Source organism: Mustela putorius, unplaced genomic scaffold (genome assembly GCF_011764305.1).
Source record: "Mustela putorius furo isolate JIRA1106 unplaced genomic scaffold, ASM1176430v1.1 tig00003863_pilon_pilon_pilon, whole genome shotgun sequence".
In the NCBI taxonomy this organism is placed as follows: Eukaryota; Metazoa; Chordata; class Mammalia; order Carnivora; family Mustelidae; genus Mustela; species Mustela putorius.
In genome coordinates, this window is record NW_025422015.1 from 8849552 (window position 1) to 8867507 (window position 17956).

Below are 17956 nucleotides of genomic sequence, written 5' to 3' on the forward strand. Positions count from 1 at the left end.
CAAAGCCTTTCATTTTGAGAGATATTGATATTTGATTACTGATTAAGTTTCCTTAGTAGTTACAAGCTTATTTAGATTTTCTGTTTTTTCATGAGTTATTCTGGTAGATTTTGCAGTTTTAGGAATTTGTCCACTTCTTCTGGGTTATCTAATTTGTTGGCATGCAATTGTCCGTAGAACTCTTGTTATCCTTTTTATTTGTATAGAACTGGTAGTGATGTCCCCACTTTCATTTCTGATTTTAGTAATTTGAGTTTTTCCTCTTTTTTTTCTTATTCAACCTAGCTAAACATTTGTCAATTTTGTTGATTTTTTCAAAGAACCAATTTGGGGTTTATTGATTTTATTTATTGTTTTGCTATTTTCTATTTCATTTATTTATTCTCTAATCTTTATTATTCCTTTCTTTCTACTTACTTTGGGTTTTGTGGATGATAACAATAGAATTAGCTCTGTGTGAGTCCTCCAATCCTTTTGAGTACTTTTTTCTTTGACCTTGGGTAGTTTCTCACACACATGAGATTTTTTTTTTTAATGATTGAAATACCTGAAATGGAAACTAAAGTGTTTGAGAAAAAAATACTGAAGACTAAGGAACTTAAAACAATAGCAATAGAAATAACCCAAAATGAAACATGAAGATGAATTGAAAGTAAACAGAGCATCAGTGAATTCTAGGACAATTTCAAACAATCTGGGGATTATGTCCTCAAAGGAGGGCTCGGAGGAAGAAAAAAAATTGGAAGAATTTATGGTCAAACTTTTAAAAATTAAATGCAAACTACAAATCCACGAGTTCAGGAATTTCAATAAGCCTGAAACTCAAGAAACATTAAGAATATCATGCTTAAGTACAACATAAGCAAATGACTCAAAAGTTCTGTTGAAAAAAAAGTGCTAATAACTGGAGGGAAAAAAAGACACATATTACATGCAGAGGAACAAAGAAAAAGGAAAACAATCAATTTCTCTTAAAAACAATTCAAATAAATGGGGAATATCTTTTAAAAATTAAAAGGAAAAAAATCTGTCAAGCTAGAATTATACACCTAGCAAAAATATTTCTAAAAAGTGAAAATGACATAAACACTTTTTTCCTGACATAAATAGCTGAAAGCATTCATCAGCAGAAAATCCTTAGCACAATAAAAAGATAAAAGAAGGCCTTTAAGTAGAAGAAAAAAAAAATACCAGATGGAAAATCAATAAGGCTGCAGAAGATACAGTATATAGAACACTATCCAATATAGAACAATATCCATTAAAATTGACCTAATTGACATTTATAGAACATTTATCACAATAAGATGCATATTCTTTTCAAGAACACACATTATATTTATAAAGATGGACCACAATCTAAGACATAGAACGTCTCAACAAATTTAAAAGAATTCAAATTATAAAAAGTATCTTCTCTGACCAATGGAATTACATTAGAAATCACAGAAGAAATATGGAAAATTCTAAGCTAGAAATATAACAGGAATAAAACACTTATGATTGACCAATATGTTAAAGGAGAAATCAAAAAGGGAGTTAGAAAGTATTTGAACTGAATAAAGATGGAGAAAACATTAAAATCTACAGGATCCTACTGAAGCAGTACATAAGGGAGAAATAATAGCCAAAAAAACCTATATGAGGAAAGAGTCAAAGTTTCAATATACTCAGTTTCTACCTTAAACTGGTAAAATCTAAACTAAATAAAGCAAGAAAATTAAGATTATATCAAATCAATAGAAATAGAAAAATGATAGAGAAAAATCAATGAATCCAAAGTCCAGTTCTTTGAGATCATCAAAATTAATCAAACTCTGGTCAGATTGATCAGAATATAAGACAAAAGACACAAACTACCAATATCAGAAGCCAAGGTGGGCCATCACTAATGATTCTAGACATTAAAAGGAGAATAAAGAAATACTACAAACAACTCTTAAGTCCATATATTCAATAACTTAGATGAAATGGAACAATTTCTTGAAGGACATAAATTAAGAATAACTCAGAGGTTGGATTGGAGATACTGAGTATCCCTGTGTCTATTAAAGAAAGTGAATTTGTCATTAAAAACTTCCCTACAAAGAAAAGTCCAGGTCCAAATGACTTCATTGGTGAAGTCTACTAAATATTCAATGAAGAAATAATACCAATTCTACCCTACCAGCTAGAAACAACATGAAAGAATATGAAAGTAAAATAAATATAATGAATGAAAGAAACCACACAGAGAGTATACATGATTCTATTTATATAAAACTCTAGGAAAATTAAAACTAATCTATAGTAACAGAACACAAAAGAGTGGTTTCCTGGAGACTGGGGTGAGGAAGGGACAGAAGGTAGGGATCACCAAGAAATCATGAAAATCTTTTTGAAAGGTAAATGTCTTTGTTGTCTTAATCATGTGGATTTTCATGTGTGTAGATGTACTTCAAAACTTATCAAAATATATCCTTTAAATACATGGAATTTTCTGTATGTCAGATTTACATGAATAAACCTGTTTTTAGGGTTGCCTGGCTGGCTCAGTCAGTTAGGTGTCTGCCTTTGGCTCAGGTCATGATCCCAGGCTCCTGGGATCAACCTCTTGTCAGTCTTCCAGCTCAGTGGGGAGTCTGTTTCTGCCTCTTTCTCTGCCCCTCCCCCCACTTGTGCTCTCTCCCTCTGCCAAATAAATAAATAAATAAAATCCTTTTTTAAGAATTTTAAAACATAGGGGCACCTGGGTGGCTCAGTGGGTTGAGCCGCTGCCTTCGGCTCAGGTCATGATCTCGGGGTCCCAGAATCGAGTCCCGCATTGGGCTCTCTGCTCAGCAGGGAGCCTGCTTCCTCCTCTCTCTCTCTCTCTGCCTGCCTCTCTGCCTGCTTGTGATCTCTGTCTGTCAAATAAATAAATAAAATCTTTAAAAAAAAAAAAGAATTTTAAAAAATAAACCTGTTTTTAAAAAAGAAAGAGAAAAAGGGGTGTCTGGGTGGCTCAGTGTGTTAAACATCCAAATCTTGATCTTGGCTCAGGTCTTGATCTCAGAAATAAAAAGAAAACAAGCCTGGGAATTATAAAAGGCAAATTAAGGAAATTCCGAACACCATACCGTGATAGCAATATTATCCGTTCCTAGAGTCATAATACATAGTAAAATTAAATCCATATTGTATGATATATTTGATTACTGAGTTATATGCAATAAAATATATTTTGTCTATATATTTTGTTTTTCATGTATACCTATTCCTGATAAATTAAATATCCTGAATAATCTGGAATTGGGAAGAAGTCAAAACTATCTTTATATATAATGAAAGTAATCCATAATTGTATTAAAATGTATTTTATAATCCAATTATTCATAAAACATGAATAAATAATTTTTTAAAACTTAAAAACACATTAATCACATTCCTTGCAAAGATGACAAAATGATTTTTTAAAAATTCTTAAATCAATTAAGAAGAATAATTAATACAATAGAAAATGTCTAAGAGTTGAAAATCTTCAAAGAAAACTTTAGCTGGTACAAAGTTATTAGAAACTTCTAAGCAAAAAAGAAAGAAAGAAAGAAAATCAGAAGCTGATTTACATATACACAGTCCTATATGTGCTTTAATTAGATTATTTTCACTGTGGGGATTAAAACTTCAATAAAATGAGGGTCTGGAATTTTGACATTTTTTTTCTTCAAGCATGCTGTTCAGAGTTAAGACACAATATTAGTCATAGTGGGAGGCTGTTTATTTGTCCACTGTGCAATCAGCAGGCCTTCTTAAGTAGTGTCAGCTAATACCCTGAAAGAATTAGAATATGAACACAATTACACAACTGACTTAATTTGGGTTGGGACATTCTGAGCCATACTCTTTAGAAACCTCACATATGTAAGGAAACAAATTGCAATCTTAAAAAAATTTCAATTAAAAATAGTTAAAGCCAGGTTGTCGTGCTGACCTTTTATCCTCTTGGTTTTATTAAAATTATTTAATTGGACACTAAATTTTTAAAGTTCATCATTTTTTTCCAATACATTGTGCTTGAGTAAATATGAAGATGGCTTAAGACTCAGTTTCTGTTCTCAAATAACTTAAAATTAGTGAGCATCAATACACCCAGTAAGAAAACCGCAAAGGCAAAAGTTGAAAGGGCTTGAAAAAAGTTAAAAACTAAGTGCTTTATCTGCACAGAAGAGGAGGAAGATGATTTCTAATTTAGCCAATCCGTGATGGCTGCAAGGAAAAGCAGGTCTTAAGATATTCATACAATAGCAGGGGTAAGGCCAAAGCAACCATAAGCAGAGAAGAGAGGATGGGGAAAGGCACAGAGGTAGAAAAGTGGGAGGATGTCCATCGTGTGTTAGTGTTTGGCTGGTAACAGAGACTAGGAAGGAGTCGGAGTGGGCTATGGCCCTGCCAGCTAGTTCCAGGCCTTCTTCCTCCTTCTTTTCCTTCCTCCCTTCCGTCTTTCTTTTGTAAAGCAGGAACATCCTGCTAGTGGAATAGTGTGTTGAGAAGGTGACCAACAGTACGGCATAGAAAGAAGATTGGGACTAGACTGAAGAAAACAACAAGTTGGAATGCTTTCTCAACGGTTCCACCTGGAGTTATCAAAAGACCCAAACTAGAAAATGACAGGGAAGAAAAGGAAGGTTGAGCCAGGCTAGAGAAGCAATTTGAACGTAAAATCAAAAGAACAAAGGGACGAACCAGATGCTGGGCAGGGGAAAGTCAACCATGACTGAACTTTGGAGTCCGAGAGGGTCAGCGCGGATGGTAATAAGATTCTTCAAAATGAACCACACGGGAAATACGTACATTGGAGAGAAAAAATAGGAACTCCATTTTCGACATATTTAACCTAGAGCAATAGACCACCTCCGAGTGGATTTGTCCACTTGAACCTGAGCTCAATTACATGAAAAGGACCACAGATGCTAATTTAGTCCACTTTAATCAGGAATGACTGTTTTAGATGATCAAAAAGGAGACAAATCGGTGAGAGGACAGGTGAGTGAGACCACTGCAGAATAACTTCATGCAGGGGGGCAGAAGCAAGCAAGCAAGGCAGGGGCAGGCCCGAGAGAAGAGAGACCTCAGGGAAAGGGCAAGAGAGGTGAGATTCAGCTGGAGTGACCCATGCTCCCCTGGGAGGCAGCTAAACCCTCTGGAAAGACAGGAGGAGTAATGAGAGCTGAAGAAGAGGCAGCTGCATCTGCTTTTCCAGTCCCGAGTCAAAGTACATGAGGACCTTATGCTTCTCCCGCTTCCCAGGATCTGACACCTTCCACCAGCAAAGCTGATATTTATAAAGAGCACATGGTGTTTTTCTTTTACTCTAACTCCAGCTAGTTTCCTCATGACCTCATTCTTTGTTGGTAGTGCAAACCAGTCCTTAATTTCTCCTAGACTTTGACCCAAGGTGTAGCAAACATGGAGCTAATTCATTCATTATAATTGTATGTAGAAAGGGCCTTGTTGGCAGTGTGTGCAGTACAGCCTTCACCTTTGACCTTGACCTTACCTGCTTAAACTCTCACTGTGTTTCTGACTCATACCTGGGACCAAAGCAAGCAAAACAGCTCATTCTTCCTGCTTCCTCTCCTTTTGCCTCTGGATCTATGAGGTTTTACAAGCTGGAGACTTTCACACTAATTTATAACTAACCTCGAGGGTAGAAAGGGCACAGTGATTTTTTTTTTTTTTTTTAAGAACTACAACTGGAGTAATATATGTAATTCTGATATTCATCCTATGGCAAAAAAAATAAATATAAAGTATTTGGACCACAGCATTTGTTTTGACACCAGCAAAAACAAAAAACAGACAAGCAAAAAAACCCATACAAATTAGAAGTAAATGTTCGCTTTAAACAGATCGCATATGTGAATTCAGCCCTACAAATTAGCAGAGGTGTAGCCCCAGAATTTAGAATTAGTTAGCCCGAACCTATACTTCTTATGACAATATATGTGCATCTTCATTGTTGAGAGTAAAAGTGGTAGTAATATTTCTTTTTTTTTTTTTTAAGATTTTATTTATTTATTGGACAGACAAAGATCACAAGTAGGCAAAGAGGCAGGCAGAGAGAGAGAGGAGGAAGCAGGCTCCCCGCCAATCAGAAAGTCCTATGTGGGGCTCGATTCCAGGACCCTGAGATCATGACCTGAACTGAAGGCAGAGGCTTTAACCCATTGAGCCACCCAGGTGCCCCGATAGTAATATTTCTATTCAATTTTTCACATTACACAAAACATATCAAATTATATAGCTCATATCAAAGATTTATTTTTAATCTGTCTTAAATACACTTTTTAGCCATTTCATTTCACACCAAGTAGTATAATCAGTTTATAGATTATTTAATCCCTTGAATTAAATAACCTGTGACCTAGAAATGTCAAAGAAATATTAAAGTCAATGAAAATATTTTAAAATACTCACCTTTGATAAAGGCAACATTAGCTTGCACATCTAGAGGCGTTAGCAACAACGCTACTAGTTTCAACGTACACATCTGATTATGTTTTTAGGGAACAATGAAATACAAATTCATGAGTTTATAAACTTACATATTTTTAAGGTAGCATCTACTTCTCTAATAATGTTACCAAATCAACTTTAGAGGGAACCATTTCTTCTCCAAACTAAACAAATTAAAAATTGGGTGATGCTAAAAAAAAAAAAAAATAGATTTCACTGCCAGCAATGATTCTTAAACCACAAAAAAATCTTAATAAATTTTTTAAAATGTACAGATTAGGTTTATTTTTTTTTTTAAGATTTTATTTATTTGCCAGAGAGAGAGAGAGTACACACAAGCAGGCAGAGAGGCAGCCAGAGAAGCGGGCTCCCTGCTGAGCAAGGAGCCCCAGGCAGGACTCGACCCCAGGACCCTGGGATCATGACCCGAGCTAAAGGCAGCAGCTTAACCAACTGAGCCACCCAAGCATCCCAGATTAGGTTTATTTTAAAAAGAGAACAAATGGCATTCCCCAAGACAAATGTGGTACTTCTTTCCTCATTAAGCAGAATTTTGGGGCTGAGATTTTATATTTAAAGATACGCAACAGACATTTACATAATGCCCTAGTGTGTGCCAAGAGTTACCCTGCATTCTGGGGTATGTCCAACAGGCCGTCTTCCTTACTCTTGCAGTCTCATTCTGGTTCTGACCCAGAGGGGTTTTATGGCCAAGCAACCCCACCAGGGTTCCAGTTCAACTCAATTAAATTAGACACATTTGTTAAACACACACTGTACCAGGCCCTGAGAGAATGCAGATAAGCCAGATAAACCAGGCAAGGCCTTCAGAAATTTGCCATTTTGAACTTTATTTCCACTTTTCTCTTTCAGACAGGGTGGCATCATTTCCTGGACATCACAACAAGTATTACCACCGCAACTGAAGATCAAAAATTTGGCTTTTGTAGACTTCGACAACAAAATTATCTTACAGATCAGCTCTGCACCCATCTTTATAAATGTCTTTCATTACCATTGACAGTTCCCCTTTAAAAATATCGCTCACTGGGACACCTGGGTGCCTTGGTCAGTTACGTGTCTGCTTTGGGCTCAGATCATGATCTCAGGATCCTGGGATGGAGCGCCATATGAACTCCCTCCTTGGCCAGGAATCTGCATCTCCCTCTGCCTTTCCCCCCTGCTCATGCTCTCTTTCTCTCTCTCTCTTGCAAATAAATTTTTTAAAAGTCTTTAAAAATAATAAATAAATAAATAAAAATATCCCTCGCTAGTTGCTGGTCAGAGGGCGGGTGGGTGAAGGGGATCACTGGGTAATGGGTACTAAGGAGGGCATGTGATGTAATGAGCACTGAGTGTTAGATGCAACTGATAAATCACTAAATTCTACCTCTGAAACTAATTTTTTAAAAATGTCCCCCACTATCCTCGAGAGTTCCCCTTTCATAATGTCCCTCATTGCCATGGAGAGCTCTCCAAATCAGGCATTCCCCATTATCTCAGCCCACCACTCATTTCTTGCTATTATGATTCTTAATCCAACATATAGTCTATGCAGACAAGTGTCGAATTATTCCTCATAAATCATTATTTTAATATAGAAAAACATCCGTGTTTTTCCCTTATACTTCAAATCCCTTAATTAAGTTTAAATCCCTGAATCCGTCCCTCTCATTCTGCTGCATATTCATTTTAGATGCTTTAGGGGCCAGTCCATTCAGACACAGACACTCTACGCCAGCCATCTGGTTGGCTTTCTATGCCATTTACAGGCCCATAGCCTGCACTGACTGTCTTGCTAACTGGTGCCTTCTGAATTGGGGATTGGCTGGTAGAGGAGTGAGGACAGACCACCTCTGTTTGGACGTGATCTTCCTCTCCTCTTCCCTATAGAGCCCTCATTGTAGGACTCTCATGATGTCTCTCATCTAATTCCATGCGAACATACGGCCTCTTGCATTATTTCCAACAAGTACCCCTGACCAACATGGAATCACCGTATACCTCCTAGTTACTTCGGTGTGAATTTTAGGGGATATTTTTTCTTCCTAGATCACATATCCCTAGAGAAAAGGTACCATGTTTCACAATTCCTTGTTCTCTCAGACCTACAAGTGAGTTGGGCATGAGAAGTACTCACTGAATGCTTGAGTAATTGACACAAAGAAAAAGCTTTGCTCTAAGGAAGCTTCTGTCACAGGAAGTAACTTTTTAAATTTGTTAATTGACCTTAGTTGTTGGGGTCAATAGAGGTCATCTGGGAAAATCACAAAACTCATTGTGAGCCCTGGGTTGTTTTGTCCTCCACTGGCTCTCTTACCTTTGCCTTCCTCTGTGGAGCTATGAGGACTGGACATGGTGCCATAGGCACCTTCCCACTCTCTCATGGGGAATTTCTTTCCTGATCCCTGAAGGTGGAGGAACATATTACCTACCAACCACTATGGCATGTTTTCATTTAATGTGCTCTCCCTCTTGAACCTCTGATGACCAAGAACCCACTTAATTTAATCCTCAGTAAGATAATTATTCTTCTATTTTGTGTTGCTTTTATAACATTGATCACAATTAGTCCTGTTTTCAAATTTTCATATGGACTGATACGTTGTTCTTTTTTGAAAAGCCTACAAAATATTTAGATGTGCTTTTCAATCAGTAAGGATAGATTACTGAGCATTATGAAATTTCATTCTGTTTTGGAAAGAGGGTTAATGATATTTCATCATCATTAAGAATCTGGAAGGTTGCATAATCCTTGCTAGTTTAACAGATTATCTATTTGTATGAGCTTGGTTTGAAGGTGATATTGGAAGTGAAACAAAACTTTGTTTAGTATAAACACCAAATCCTGTCTCCACCTCAAATGCCCATTACAGTTCCAAAGAGTTTGGTGTTTACAAATGAAAGCTTTAACACTTCTAATAACTGCTAATATTTAAAAAACATACTTTCTTTTCTTTCTTTTAAGTTAGCCATGGTAACACAAAGGCTTATATTCAGTACTTCCAAGAAAATCAAAGTTTTGACTTAAAGTGTCACTACAAACTCTTCTAATAGCATCTACCTAATGAAGGTGTATTTGCCATGTCTATCAGTTTTCAAATTGATTAAGTTAGACTGGTTTATAATTTTTAATTATCATTATATATTTGATACTGAAAGTTATAATTTGTGACAGTTGTTATGACAGTTACTGCTCCTGAACATAGAATTTTTAAAAGATAACTTCTACTGGAAAAATGAATTAAATCAAAGTGTTAAATACTTAACTATAACAAAATTCTCTCACCCATTGTGGACACAGTAGATTTTTTGTTTTTTTGTTTGTTTGTTTGTTTAATCTGATTAAGTCATGGAAGTTTAGAGCTGAAAGTTTACAGCAGAAAAGGGAGGACAGAAGATGTTGGATCTGGGGCAATTTTAATTAGGTGGTTCTTCATTTAAAGAAGAAAAACACTGAATGTCAGAATAGAAAAATGACATGTCCAATGTCACAGAAAATTTGTGCCAGAATGAACCCTATAACAGAAATTCCATCCTTCCTGAGTCAGGAAAATAGACCAAATGATAGTAAGTGAGTCTAATGTGAGGACTGACAACACAGTTCCCTGGCATAACATTGCTTGATGATTCAAAGTCATACTGACATGTGAATTTGGTCAGAGCTGGACATAGATGACCCTGCTTTCTCAGTTTTAAGTTCTCAGTTTTTGTACTTTGTCATCTCAGCAAAACAGATTAAAAGAGAAGGAGAACCAGGCTTTAATCTAATTCAGAAGGAATGGAAACCAAGCTGGGTCACTAAACTATGAGCTCATTCAATCAACAAGTGGAAATGGTCACTATTAGCCACCACGCTAGGTGAGAGCCAAACATGGTATTTGTCCCCATTAGGACAAATAATTTGAGGGAATAAAAGAGGTATGCTAGAGATTGCTATTTTCAAAGCTCTGAAGACCCTTCCTCTCCTTTCCATGTCTAGGACCATGTTAGAGTTGGTTGCATTTATTGGATGTGTAACCATAAGGTACAGTAAAATGATGTAGGGAAGCTTACTGTAAATATCCCCAGACTATTTCAAATGACAATGACACTGAAGCCTTGATAGACTTTGTTCTCTAGGTCCCAGGCAGGGTGACAACTTATCTTTTGTTGATGACTTAGCCTGATATCTATGCTTGAATTTCCAGAAAAATTTTAAAGGGAGACTTGATTTATAATAAACTTCACATTTTATTATATTATGTACAGCAAAATCTAATGATTTGATGTTTAATGCTCAATAGTTTCTAGCAATGCCTAGCTTTTGTGTAACTATTGGCCTTTACGCTTGTATCTTCATACATTGACATATACAGTTTTATTGATGCAATTCAACTCGAATATTTTCTGGAAGAAATAAACATGTTAGAAATAACATTATCATCTCAAAAAGAAATGGGAACTGCTTGCAAGGAAAGTTAGAATCTTACCAGCAAGCACCTTGTCTCTCTCATGTGACAACCATCACCGGCCCAGGCCATGTACTATGATTTATGGTATCTCTCCCCCATGAGAGTTAACAATCTCATCTCTTTCAGGACATAAACTCTTTAAAGTCAAAATTTTTCCCCAAAACTCCTTGAGAGTTGTCAGCCGTCAAAGTTCATTAATTATAACCATCATTGACTAAGGGTTTTTTAAAAATATTCAAAAATTCCATTGCAACCCTTTTATAATCTCTTATTAAATTAGTCATTCTCTCATTAAATAAGCATTTCTGAGTGTCTGCTATGTACAAGGCAAGAATCACTTGAAATACTAAGGAGTCAATAGTATATAAAATTAAAAAAAAAAAAAAAGAATCTCTGCCCTTGCGGAACTTACATTCTATGAGGAAGATACATAAATAAACATAATTTTTAAAAAGCAAAATATAAAGGTATGTTAAATGAATAAAAATTTCAAGAAAGATAAAGCAGCAAAATAGGGAGGGCAAGAAAATGGAGGCTATGATTTTAAACCAGTTGGCCCAAGAAGCTGACACAAGAAAAGGACATTTAAGTACACACCTAAAGGTGGTGAGGGAGAAGACCACATAAAAATCTGGGGAGAAGAGTTTTTCCACAGTAGAAATAGCAAGTGCAAAGATCCTGAGGTAGGAACAACACAGGTGTTCCAGGGAGTGGAGAGGAGACTAGTATGTAAACAAAGGAGTGATAAAGTTAGAAAAGTAATAGGGGTCTGATCCTACAGGGCCTTGTAAGACTTGGACCTAGAAGAATGGAAATCCTTGGTAAATGTTAAAATGACCTGATTTATAAGATCTTGTTAAAATCACCTATATATGTAATATAGTATCTAAAATTTAAGTTGATAAAATGAATGGATTATCTGCCAGATAGCTGGAAGCCTGCTTAGGAGGGAAGACAGACCTGGGAACTAGAGAATCAGGAATCAGGATGTGTGTAGGAAAGGAGTTACATTAGTAACATGAACCATATATTTATATAGTTTTAACTTTAAAAAAAAAAGATTTTATTTATTTATTTGACAGAGAGAGAGATCACAAGTAGGTAGAGAGGCAGGCAGCAAGATGGGGAAGCAGGCTCCCCTCTGAGCAGAGAGCCTGACAGGGGGCTGATCCTAGCACGGAAATCATGACCTGAGCCAAAGGCAGAGACCCAACCCAGACCCAACTGAGCCTCCCAGCGTCCCTAGGTTTAACGTTTTAAAACCATTTTACTTCTGATGTCATCTGATACAAGTTCTTTAGTTGTTGGATGGGGCCCATAGAAGCCAGGGAATCGCCATTAAGCACTGAGTTCAAATGTGTGTGTGTGTGTTTGTGTGTGTGTGTGTGTGCGTGTCTGTCATTATTGGGGCCAGGAAGATGTGACCCTAACGGGACATCCTTTGAGTTACGCCTCTTTCCTCAGGCAGCTGCGCCCCGGGATGTACCTGGGTAGGCTATGAAGGAGGGGAGGGGCGGGAAGAGTGGGAGGTTCACGGCGGGAATCCAACAGTGCCACGGGGCACCTGAGGCAGAGAAACCAGGCGCTCTGGGAAGGGGGAGGGTGGAGGTAGGCGTGAGGAAGGAATGGGAGCATGAATCTCCCAGAGAAGACAGAGCAGCTGCGAGTAGGCCGGCCCCACTCCCGCCCTGGCAGAACGTGCTGCCCGAGAGCAGCCCCAGGACCAGGCTAGGCCAGGTTGGTACCGGCAGGCAGAGGTCCCTTACTCTTTAGATTTATCCGATCCGTGCGCCGAGTTGATACGATGCACCTCTTTCTTTTTGGTTTGTTTGGAGGCCATGGTAGAGGCAGACTCGGACCCGGGAACCAAGTGGCGACCTAGCTCTGAGCGAGGAGTGGCACCCGGGCCGCTCCGCGTCTGCGGTTGCCAAGGAGACGGCGGCTTCGCAGCCGCAGCAGAAGGGCGGGTCCCCCTAGGCTCCTGTGCAGCGGCTCTGGGGGCGGCGACCGGGGACGCTGGCGCGGCGAGCTCAGGTCTCCACCTCCAGGTGGCCTAGGGGTGGGGTGACTGGGGAGGAATCCGGGGGGCCTTGGCATGGATTTGACGTTAGGGGTGATGGGCAGCTCTCATAAACCGCAGCTCTATCAGGTCCGCTCTACCTGGCTTTGCTCTTTGGAACCATGGACATACTCTTCTCTTTTGGATTTTCAATTATTTAAAGACGGTTTTTTATGCGATGTCGCCTCTCCTCTGGTCTTGTCTCCGCTGAGCAAGCTCTTTCATTTGCAACTAAGGACACATTACGGACGCTCCGAATTGCTAATGGCTTGAAAAGGGCTGTCCAGGAGAATAGGGTGGGTGCAGGGGTGTCCCCGAAGGGAAGACGAGATCGTGACACCCTTAGTTGCCCAAGTTTAGCTAATAATGAATGAAGTCTGTGATGGAAAAGCCCAGGGTCTCCATTTTTCATATTGAAGAATAAATCCTAGTCATAGAGTCAAGTGGCCCTTGATACACTCATATATGTGTATCATATATATTGATACACTGATATACTTGGGAAGGCACTGGAGAAGAAGAAACAGATCCAAGCAAACCAAGACCCATTAAGGCTCAAACCTAATGCTCTGCCGGTCCATAGTGGTATTTACTGGTTGCCTTTGGCAAGTTTTTCTTTTGAGCCTCATTTACTCGTTTGTAAACAGGAGATGCTAATATCTAACTCACGATTTTCTCTTGAAAAAAAAAAAAAGTATGTAAAATGCTTGGCACACGATGAACGCACGGCAAATAGGGGGCCCCTGCTTCAAGGAGTGGGCAGATGCCATGAATGAATGAAATCCAGCCATGTTTAGACTGGAAATGCTTTAAAACTTATTATAACAAAGCAAAATATTGTGTGGGCCAAAAACAACCTCACTATAGTGAAGTCTGGCCATGCACAGGCCTGAGGTTTAGAACCCCTATGAAGTTCCTTGGCGGCTCCCGTGAGCCTAGAAATAATTAACTATCTTTAAATAATCCCCTTCAAATAATCTTGGGACTGAGCATTGCTCAGAGGCCCAATTCCACAGGGGAAAACCAGCCTCCTATAAAGCAAATCTTTCTGCTCTTTTGACAAATGAATGCCCAGCCCTCTGAACTCAGCATAGCCTTTGCCTGACATACTGTCCCAATCTTATTGTTTTGGGGCGTTACACAAATGACAATCAATTGGACAGCAACATCATTGTATTTCTATATGGAAGATAAATAACTTCAGAGTCTGTAGTGTTAATGTTGTGACTGAAGAAGTACCCTACAAACATCTCCTATATATGTGAAGACAAAAAAAAAGGCATCTTGAGGGCTCCACCTCATTTATCCCAGGATTGAAATTTCCAGAGAACTCCTGAATGAAAATACAGGACCAAACTTTGAGAAAATATTGTTGAATACCAGCTCTTATCAAAGTAATCAAATGCATACCCAGAAGCAAATACAAAGACTATTGAGTATAAACAGCAAAATTTTAAGAAACCAACCCACAAAACAGGTGAGTTTCACCTTGAGCCAAGGTCATCCCTGAACTCATTGTTAAAGAACCTTAGAAAAGAAAAGTTTTAGAAATCAAATCCTCCTCGGCCCACCCATATGTTATAGATGAAAACCTCCAGACCAAGGAAAGTGTCTTGCCGAAAGTTTCACAGCTACTGGTATAGTCCGGATTAGAGGCACTAAAAGGGAGGAACACTGGTCTAAGCCAAATATATCAGTACTCCCACTCAGAAACTGTTTTCTCTTCTATTAAATTAGCACAAAAATAAGGGATATAAGACTTAAGAATGACATAATAATGAAAAGAGATAATAAAAAATTTTTTTGAAAATATAAAGTCCTTAATTGATTCTTAGTCCAATGTTCTTCCTCCTTTATTATGCTATATATGCAGCACCCATAAACAGAATTTCTCTTCTTTCTGGAACTAAACACTGGGCAGGCCATTATTCTAAGCGGCAAACATGCTCCCCTATAAGCCATAAAATGGTATTCGTATGTGTCAGTGCAAAAAAAAGACAATTGGCCCTACATGTATCTTTTAAGAAAAACATTTGTGTTCTATACAGATGGTAATCATGGCCAATGCCGTTTTGAAATACCAGTAATAATTGTGATTTATTGCATTCCTTCTACATGCCTGACTTAGGGAGGGGTGCTAGCTCCTTAGGGCACGCACAGGCTTTAGAGGGAAAACATGAATTTTAATGCTGACTCATTAGCTGAGTTACCTTGGGTAAGATATTCATACCCTCTGGATTCCATTCTCTTTGTGAAAAGGGAAAGATAATACTTAGCTCAAATGTTGTGTTTGGGGACATCATAAACACTTAAATAATGATAGCTAATATCATATTTCACAAGTAAAGAAGCTATAGTGCAGAGAGGTTAAGAGGTTTGCGGGTGCATGGGGAAGTGGGCAGAGCAGGCTGAGCCAAACTCCACAGCCTTTGTTCTTGGCAATATCCCAGGCTAACCAACCTTGTTGCAATCTTTCAGAGTCACAAATCCAGACGATTCCCCTGCAACTCAGCTCCAGCCAGGATTTCTAAGTTCTCTGGCTGTTGAATAACTTTCAAAGGCTGAGAAACAGGGCTTACCTGTGCTTAGAGCTTACTACCCACAGTGCAGTTTCTCTCCGATCTGTACTTACTTTTTGAGGAAGAGTTTTTTGACTTCAGGCAACAGGAACACTCCCAGGCTCCACAGGGAAGTCGTTAGAAACACTCACTTCCCCATGCCTGGAGAAACAGAACAGGCAGCGCTTTCTCTTTGGACTAGTTGGGGATCTGCTGAAATGGGGAAGTGAACTTTGGTAATCACTTCTCCACCCACCATTGGGAGCTCCAGATGACTGGAACTAGGCAGGGTCCGGCAAAGAGAGGGGCAGCATTCCTGTTTCTTAAGCCTTAGTTCTGGGTGCCTTTAGACACTCGGTCCCATGCCTAGAAATACTTAACATCCATGGTGCTTTTCAACCTGTCTTTGCAGTCAGGTCAGGTATAAGTCCCCTAGAATTTAAGCAATCAGATGAGAAGGTGTAAATTCTACGCGTTCTGCTTCTGGTTTTGGCGACTTGACCTTTCAAATTTTGTCGTTAGAGTGCCATTCTTCTGTACGGTTGACCTCATTTTCCTTTATTTGCCACAGAGCTTTATGCATCCTAAAATTCTTACAATATTCTGCTTTCTTATGCCCTTATGGCCTTATGCCCTGGCCCTTCTCACGTGCTAGCCTCCAAGGGCACGAGAGCAGGATCTGTTTGAGTGCTCACCAAATTTGGTTCAAAGTTGCAAACTCCCTCAACATCTCATCATCCGAGCTCACACCTACTGAGAATTCGCTGTCTGCTTGGCTCTCTACAAAGCTCTTTTCCTGCATTAACTCACATAATTCATAGAAACAACCTAGGAATTTGTTAATATTACAATCCCTTTTTTGTGTAAACAAGGAAACAGGCAGAAAGGTTAAGTTAAATTAGTAAGTGTCAGGCAGGATTCTCACCACGCGGTCTAGCGCCGACCAATGCTCTTTACAATTCCATTAATCTGCCTTGAACTCAGTATCGCAGCCCTATGAGGTGTACAATCAGCCCATTTTATAGAGAAGAAAAGTGAGCTTTTGGCCAAAGTCCAAAGCACAGAGGGAGTGGAGGCACAGTGTAAATGTGAGCAGTCTGGTTTTGGAGTGCACACTATTACGTCATGTTGTGTTGTAACGTATTGTATTTCTTTACTGTGGTAACAACACTTAATAGATGATATTAACATATTTCTGAATGTACAATACGGTGTTGTTCATTGTAGACACAATGCTGTACAACAGATCCCTAGAATTTATTCATCTTGCGAAACTAAAACTTTATACTTGTGGCTGCTCGTCAGCCCTCTGCTACCATGCCCCATTCAGAGGGAGTATAGAGGAATGGTTACTCCAGGTCATGGAAAATATTAAAAATTGCAACTTAGATTCAGTCTTGTCCCCAGATGTTCTGCCTCTCCAGACCCCACTAGTTATGAAGGATTTGAACCTTGCAAATATGAAGCCAAATGTCCCTGCTCAAGATAGTCTCATTAGTCTGGGTAGATATTAACTTACGGTTTTAATTATCTTTGAGAGTGGGGATTCTTAACAAAAATGGGAGACTAAGGAATTAAGATATTTTCAGGATAGTGGCCGAAAAATAATTTCCATTTGAATTAGTTGTTTAAATCTGAAGCAATAGTTTTCCAGGGAGTAATAAAACACTTCATGGGGTTGCATAGGAACCTGAAGTTGAACAATGATGCAGTCACCTCTCCTATGAGAGGCGGTTATGTCACTCAGCCCAAGGTCATGACTTCTCCTGGACAGCTGCCTGCATCTCATTAGTGCATAAAGGGAGGGGATAAAACCTCCACAATCCTGAAAGTTTCTTCTCTTTCCAGAGCTCCCTTGCTACTGGTGGAGACTTTGGTCACAACGACACTGCACTCTATCCTCTGTCTCATCCTGCTTGCCTTCCATTTAGAGATGTTACTAGTAAACATCAACCATTCAACTCTCTGAGTGCTGGAGTTCGTTTCCTGAAAACTGACGCAGCGCTGTTGATCTCAGGCTTGATTCTAGGAAGTGGACTCTCAAAGGAGAGTTGGAAAAGTTTCTGCTCCCAAACAAAAGGAAGTAACAGGAACTGCATTTACCTTCTTGTGCAAAATAACTAACACACCGAATGAAATAGATGAGGACATTGGCAATGAAAGGCAATGTTCCCCCAAGAGGTAGAAACAAAAGACAGGCTTTATAATGGTCCTAGCTTACTGTAAGGCTCTGACATAGGGCGGGGAACACTGGCAGAGGCTGATGGTGCCCCTGATTTGGGGAGACAGAGCTTGAATCCAGGGAAGCTTTGTGGCTAAAGTTTCTAACTCAGAGTATGTGGAGGAGTGAGCTATACAGAGAGGAGAAACTTGAGGGCAGGCCCTCAGTGTCTGTCTGAGTGCCAGTCTGC

The 17956-nt window shown here is 39.0% G+C and overlaps 1 protein-coding gene across 4 annotated transcripts in view; it reads right to left on the bottom strand.

Moving 5' to 3' along the window:
• The window catches only part of ADGB (androglobin), a 172548-nt gene extending 159684 nt beyond the window's left edge, over positions 1-12864 (bottom strand). For 3 of the 4 annotated variants that reach the window (XM_013056253.2, XM_013056252.2, XM_013056251.2), the window contains exon 1: positions 12695-12864. In XM_013056253.2, coding sequence (XP_012911707.1) covers positions 12695-12768 — 74 coding nt within the window. In that variant the 5' untranslated portion in view covers positions 12769-12864. The remainder of the gene's footprint in view (positions 1-12694) is intronic. The other variant, XM_045066269.1, reaches the window with a different exon arrangement.
• Positions 12865-17956: the final 5092 nt, after the last annotated feature.